Here is a 6,118-nt window from a genome sequence, read left to right as displayed (position 1 = left end):
CCCGCCTTCACTGGACGTGCGGGCCCCACATCTCTTCCACTCGTTTCGTTCCCTCGCCATTGTCATCCATGTTAGTCCAGATGTTCTCAAGTTTCGTGAGTGACGTTGACGAGGTCCTTGAGCCGTATCCAGCTGAGCTCTCAGCTGGCATCCGTGTAGCGAACACCCCATCTTGTTGGCGATCTCCCTCGAGGGCGTTTAGCATCTCTTGGGATCCAGAATCTAGCGTTCTTTCAGTCCATCTATCGTCGATTCTTTTCATGATGTGACCGGCCCATCTACGTTTCGCTTTCGATACATATTCCGCTGAGTCGCGAAGACGGGACATTCCTCTTAAAGGCATCGCTCCACGAATCTGAGGTGGTACGGATTTCAGATGGGGTATTCGTATACGAGATGGAGAGGTGGGAGAGTTCGTCCATATCTTCCTAATTGCCGTAAAAAACGGCCCGGAAGATAAGGCTTCAGACGTTCTGGAGCACTTCTACAAGGAGTTCGACTGGAGCGCGCCAGCCTTGTGCGGCGCCGCATCTTCCGGGCCGTTTTTTTTACGGCAATTAGGAAGAAATGGACGGAATCACCCCCTCTCCATAGTCTCCCGTCCCGTATACGAATACTCCACCTGAAATCTGCACCACCTCAGACTCGTGGGGTGATGCCTTTAAGTCGGAGCTGCGAAGACCGGCTAGGTGTTGTGTGCGCCGGTTAAACTTCAGGAGACATCTCTCAAGAGCTCTGTGGGTAGTAAGTAGCTTCCTAAACGTGGCCTCGGTGTCTGCCCACGTCTCCGCTGCGTAACAGAGCGTTGGAAGGACTGTCGAGCCGAACAAATGAGCACGAAGATCTTGGTCCGTCAGTTGGTCCGTAGCATCCCTGACGGCTGCGAATGCTGCCCATGCTGCTCTCATTCTATTCAGTTCTTCCTTCAAGTCGTTTTCCATGTTCATAGAACGTCCGAGATATACGTATGACGAAGTTTCCACGATTTGGGAACCTTCAAGTTGTACTCCTCCGTCCTCGCAGTAGGCGTTCTTCATTAACTGTGTCTTCTTTCTGTTTATTCGCAGTCCTATTCTATTCCCTGCTTCGTTCAATTCGTTGAGCGTCGTTTCTGCTTCATTGGTACCGCTCGAAAAGAAAATCGAAGAGTAGTAGGGTTAAAACGACCTGAAACCCGATGCAGTTCCGTAGGCGGCTGCGTTCGAAGCGAGGCGATGGGACCATCATTAACTTCACTCAGATTGTAGCTAGGAGCTGTTCTCGAATCTGCACTGAGGTATCATTGTTTACTTTTTGTATAAGGACGGCCTTTTCATGGACTAGGCGAAAACCAAGAAATCATTTTCTTTCGTATTTTAATGAAACTTGCTCTAGCATTAGCTCTTTCTGAAAAGAAAATCTTGTTAGTGATCTTCTATACAAAAGGCCTCGCATTACTTTTTTTTTGGGAATTCTCGAATGATATCGGCCCTCAGTACTGTTGCTCATCAGATACCTGACGGAGCCTTAGACACATATACATATATAGACGTAGGTCACAGGTATCACGGTAGAAAGTAAAATGAAACTTTTCCCTCAAATCCAGGAATCTGAGGGATCAGGAGCACTCAAGGTCTATAGCCGTTTGTCTGCGAGAAAATGTCTAACAAAATGATTTGCGCCCTTTGTGAAGTGCAAAATTTCTGCGATTGTTCCCTGCAAAGGCAGCTTACCACAAAATAGACGGTGTTGATATCTCTCTAGGAATTGGTAAAGTCAGAGGTGTAGATTGCGAGTGTGGGCGTGTTGACGCTCAATTTCCCTGAAAAAACGGCATGGAAAACGGCCTTTCTGTGCGGATTTTCCCACGAGACACCTTAAACGGTCCATCTCTGTACACGTACCGCGTCTGTGAGCCAGTGAACGATAGTCAGTGAGGTTTCCCTTGCAGTCTATTTGAATAAAAGGAATGGGTAGGCTACTGTGAAAGCGGTGTGTTTACGAAGGTAGCGCGTTATAAGGTGCCTCGTAGGAAAATTCGTGCAGATTTCCCACATCATTTCTCTGGACGATTAGGGGAGATCAAGCGTGACCGTGCTCATACTCGTAATCTACACAACTGCTCTTATCTTGCCCTGAAGACATTTTTACATAGTCCATTTTGTTGCCTTTAGAGAAATTACCAACAGGGTGGCAAAAAAAAAAATCTGCTGCTCTGGTGCGATACATGTTCTCATTTCGTGAGTTTGCATCTGTCGGACTTGTTTCCGTGGACGTGGTACGCTGGCGACTCCGAGTCTTCTACTCGTGAATTTGTGAATGGAAATAATTACAGTGATTTTAAGGGAAAATACATTAAGGCCTCTCAGCTGGTAGAGAGCTTTCACCTTTGAGAAATTTCTCCAAACTCTTCCTTCAGAGACTCCATTTTGATCGGATATCTCTCTGTTTATTTTACAGTATTCTCATTTTCAGACACCTATATGTGGTATCTAATGTTAGAGGATATTTTTCGAGGCTTATTTCTTACCTATACCTAGAACTGCAACAAGAAAGAAGTAGGGGTGCATATGAATTAGAAATTATGGTTGTAAATATTTTTTCGAAGGCAAAAAAGTGGGAAAGAAGTGTGATAGTGATCATTAACTCTGCAAGGGACTTTCTTTGATTTTTTGCACTAATATACGGCTTCAAAAAAATCTTTGTAAAAAAATCCCTTCTTGTCTCCGTCTCAATGTCAAGATCGGAAATCCGGAACCAATAATGTGCATTTCTAGCTTTCAAAATTTTCTTACTGCAAGTACATATTTTCAAAAAACTGCACAGTTTTCAGGTTTTTTTTTGTTTTCACTCGCCTCTGTAGAATTTCCATTTTTTCCCAAAGAATCAAAATCTATGCAGGACCAATTTCCGACGCCGTGTCAATCGTTTGATACTTGAGGAAGGTCTGATTACGGGACGAGTTGTTCATGGGCTCATCATCCATGGTCGAAGAATGTTCTGATTAGATTGAGATTAAAACAGAATCAACGAAGTAAACATTTATTCTCCGATATCAACAAAATTTGCGGGTTTAAATATTCTGATCATTGTTGTTATGTTAGTAATAATACTAGTATCTAATCGGTTGTTTTATATCAGCAATGTAAGAACATCCGACATTTGTTGTCATCGATTCTTCTTCATTTCTCCATATTAAGAAAACTGATAGAAGATCCACAAGAAATTGTCTTTTTTTCGAGAGTGACCGTCTTATCTAATCTCTAATGAGTTTTACAGCAGTCGTGTATACGTTGACAGTTAATGGGTTCCATGAAAGATAATGAGCCTCGTGAAATACTAACATACAGGACACTACTAAATTAAAATTCAAACCGCCGACGCAAATATGCGGACTTTTATGCGGAGTACCGGAGGGAATTTTGTGACGGATATCGCGGAAAGGAATGCGATCTTTATAGCAATATCTATATTGTCATCGCGCCAGATGCCGTTCTTCTATTTGAAAAAAAATCAGGAAGGATTTAACATTTCCATCTTATGTATTTTATAATTTTATTATTTGCGTCAATATTTCTCTCATGCCCGATTCTGTGCGCATTTGGCTGGTTATCGCGGTGTTTCCGTGGGTTTAATAATCCAAGTTTGAGGTGACGGATAAACATTTGCGGTAAATCGCCGAAAAAAAACACTTCATGGTGCGTCGGTCGGGAAAGGGGAGAAAAGAAACGCGTGAAGAGAAGCACATGTTGATTCACTGATTATTTCTTCTGAGATGTCCTCTTATGCGGCTTTCCCGACTGACCGTCTTTCCGTAGTCTCGTCGCAAAGGTGTTGAAGTGAAACACAGATGCTTCTGCAACTGCAGCAAACAAAACCTGCCATTCGCGCAAAATTTCAACGAATTGGGCAGTTCTTCTCCGGAAAGAAGATAAGAAGATAATATTTTCGTTGTTCTAGAGCTCCTCATTTGGTATCAACAGGACTTTTTTTGGAGAAGAGAAAATTTCAATAAATTAGGTAAAAGGACAAAAGGATAAAATGCACGGCATCGATCAGTCCAAATGGGAATGGGGTTGTGGGATCGACTACTAGTTAAAGGCATCACCCCACGAATCTGAGGTGGTACGGATTTCAGGTGGAGTATTCTTGTACGGGATAGTAGATTATGGAGAGGGTGGTGTGATTCCGTTCATTTATTCCTAATTGCCGTAAAAAAACCGCCCGGAAGATGCGGCGCGTGCGCAAGGTCTGGCGCGCTCCAATCAAACTCCTTGTAGGAAATAGCGCGCCGGGACGCCCGAAGCTGTATCTTCCGGGCCGTTTTTTACGGCAATTAGCAAGAAATGGACGGAATCACCCCACTCTTTATAATCTACTATCCCGTTTACGAATACTCCACCTGAAACCCGTGCCACCCCAGATTCATGGTGTGGTGCCTTTAAGTTGAGTGAGCGAGTTTTTTCCCTCGACTTTCATGGGGATTTGTTTTTCGGGGGGATGGGGACGTCTGATGTTACAAAACATCAGAAGCACCAATCCGGTATGTATTCTCCATTGTTGTGAGTAAACCCTTTCAATACCATTATATATTTGACTTAATCGACGGGCTGACGTTGTCGCCAGACGCGGTGGCTCGCGTCTTCGCCGAGTTGTGTCGATCTCGAACACAGCTCTGCCGAAGCTTTTCGATCTGCAGCAAGAGCTCGCATAGAATCCATTCAGTTGTTGCTGTTGTGTGGCCCTGCCGTCTCGAATGAGTTGCATTTCGACACCGAGTGACCTGACCACATCAGGTCAATGTCTACCAGTTCCACGTAAGGAAGCGAAACGAGGTCATCAAAGATTCAACGTTCCCTCTAGGTATTTGATATGTTCCAGGTGTGTCGATCTTGAACAAATTTCTTAACGCTTCCAGAAGTGATGGTATAGAGAGAAAGGCTAAAAACTTCGATTACATTGCCACCTCTTAGGCACTTTTCACTCCCAGATAAGGAATCAGAAATCTCTAGGAATCAGCGTTGTAGGACGCTGCATCTATTTATCAGGATTACCTAATCTGTAGCAAAGGACAGGCCCGGAGCTCCACCACTCTTCAATGACTGGAGATCAGTATTGTTCCTGCATTTGCTTAGGTAAATAAAACTAATCGACAAAGACAGAGAAAATGTTTCAGGGCAAAAAGAGTCCTTTGAGAATCCGTCTATTTCTATTTTTCAGAGGCAGGATACCACGAATCTGACGTGGTGAGGGAATCCATGGCAAAAACCAGAGATGGAGTTGTAGATTGCGGGATCAGAGGTGGTTCCGCTCACCTCTTTTTAATCGGCCTTAAAAAACGGCGTGGAAACCGCTTTAGTTCGTAGGAGTAACGCTAGAACGCTCCTCTACGTATAAGTTCTGGCCCTCTCAGCAACCTATTCATTGATTTCAATTGAATACGGTGAAGACATTGCTGATCTTCGACGGCTCGCACTTGGATGCGGCGCGGGCACAACGTGGCGCGTTGCTCCCGCGTGGACATCCAGGTGAAAAATAGAGACTTTCGCATCGTTTCTTTTTTACTTCGATTAGGGACAGATGAGGGGAACCACTCCTGACCCCGTAATCTACAATCCCATATAGAGTTTGTCCATACCACGTCAGATTCATAGGGTGATGCCTTTAAATTTGGTGATTTTTTTGTTGGGGAGGAACAGAGAAGGACGCAACTTTGGCGCACTATGATGAGAGCGAAAACTTGCCGGTGACCACCCACGTAACGGAAAGATAGGGCGAAAATGTAGTTGGGGAAGGGGGCAATGGCGCCCTTATTTCTGGACACTCTATCTCACTTTTTCTCTTAGTAACTTTAGCTTAGATGTCATAGATCCTCTAAGAGTGATGCTTAGGTCTAAGGCCTCGATTGATTTTGTTATTTATTTTCAGATTAAGGGCGCCACTGAGTGCACCATCAACCACTTTTTACTCAAAGAAAGTATGCGTAGATTATCAGCGAAAATCATAGTGGGGGTGATGATTTTTCCCATTGCCCCATACATCGCCGTGCGGTGGATAATTCTTCCGTATCTCTAAATAGTGTTTTTTAAAGTTATTTTCCGTTTTGTCTTTGCTGCACTATTTTCGTTTTTCATTCTGT

General features: G+C 44.0%; 3 protein-coding genes across 4 annotated transcripts; all 3 read right to left on the bottom strand.

The window, feature by feature from the left end:
* Positions 1-7: 7 nt before the first annotated feature.
* RB195_015616 (uncharacterized protein) lies at positions 8-343 on the bottom strand (the record flags this gene model as incomplete). Of its 2 annotated transcripts, none has more annotated exons than XM_064206408.1 (1): positions 8-343. In XM_064206408.1, one exon carries the CDS (start codon positions 341-343, stop codon positions 8-10), a length of 336 nt encoding a protein of 111 aa, XP_064062289.1. The 2 variants fall into 2 exon arrangements, with proteins under 2 accessions (XP_064062289.1, XP_064062290.1); XM_064206409.1 differs by having other exon boundaries at positions 8-328.
* Positions 344-557: 214 nt separating this feature from the next.
* RB195_015615 (uncharacterized protein) lies at positions 558-1,037 on the bottom strand (the record flags this gene model as incomplete). Its single annotated transcript, XM_064206407.1, has 1 exon — positions 558-1,037. One exon carries the CDS (start codon positions 1,035-1,037, stop codon positions 558-560), a length of 480 nt encoding a protein of 159 aa, XP_064062288.1.
* A 3,367-nt stretch (positions 1,038-4,404) lies between these two features.
* Positions 4,405-4,746, bottom strand: RB195_015614 (uncharacterized protein; the record flags this gene model as incomplete). The annotated part of the gene is made up of 1 exon (XM_064206406.1): positions 4,405-4,746. One exon carries the CDS (start codon positions 4,744-4,746, stop codon positions 4,405-4,407), a length of 342 nt encoding a protein of 113 aa, XP_064062287.1.
* Between the last annotated feature and the right edge of the window lie 1,372 nt (positions 4,747-6,118).

Source organism: Necator americanus, chromosome V (genome assembly GCF_031761385.1).
Source record: "Necator americanus strain Aroian chromosome V, whole genome shotgun sequence".
NCBI classification, from domain to species: domain Eukaryota; kingdom Metazoa; phylum Nematoda; class Chromadorea; order Rhabditida; family Ancylostomatidae; genus Necator; species Necator americanus.
Note: the sequence above shows the minus strand (reverse complement) of the source record. Positions and strands in the feature narration are given on the sequence as shown.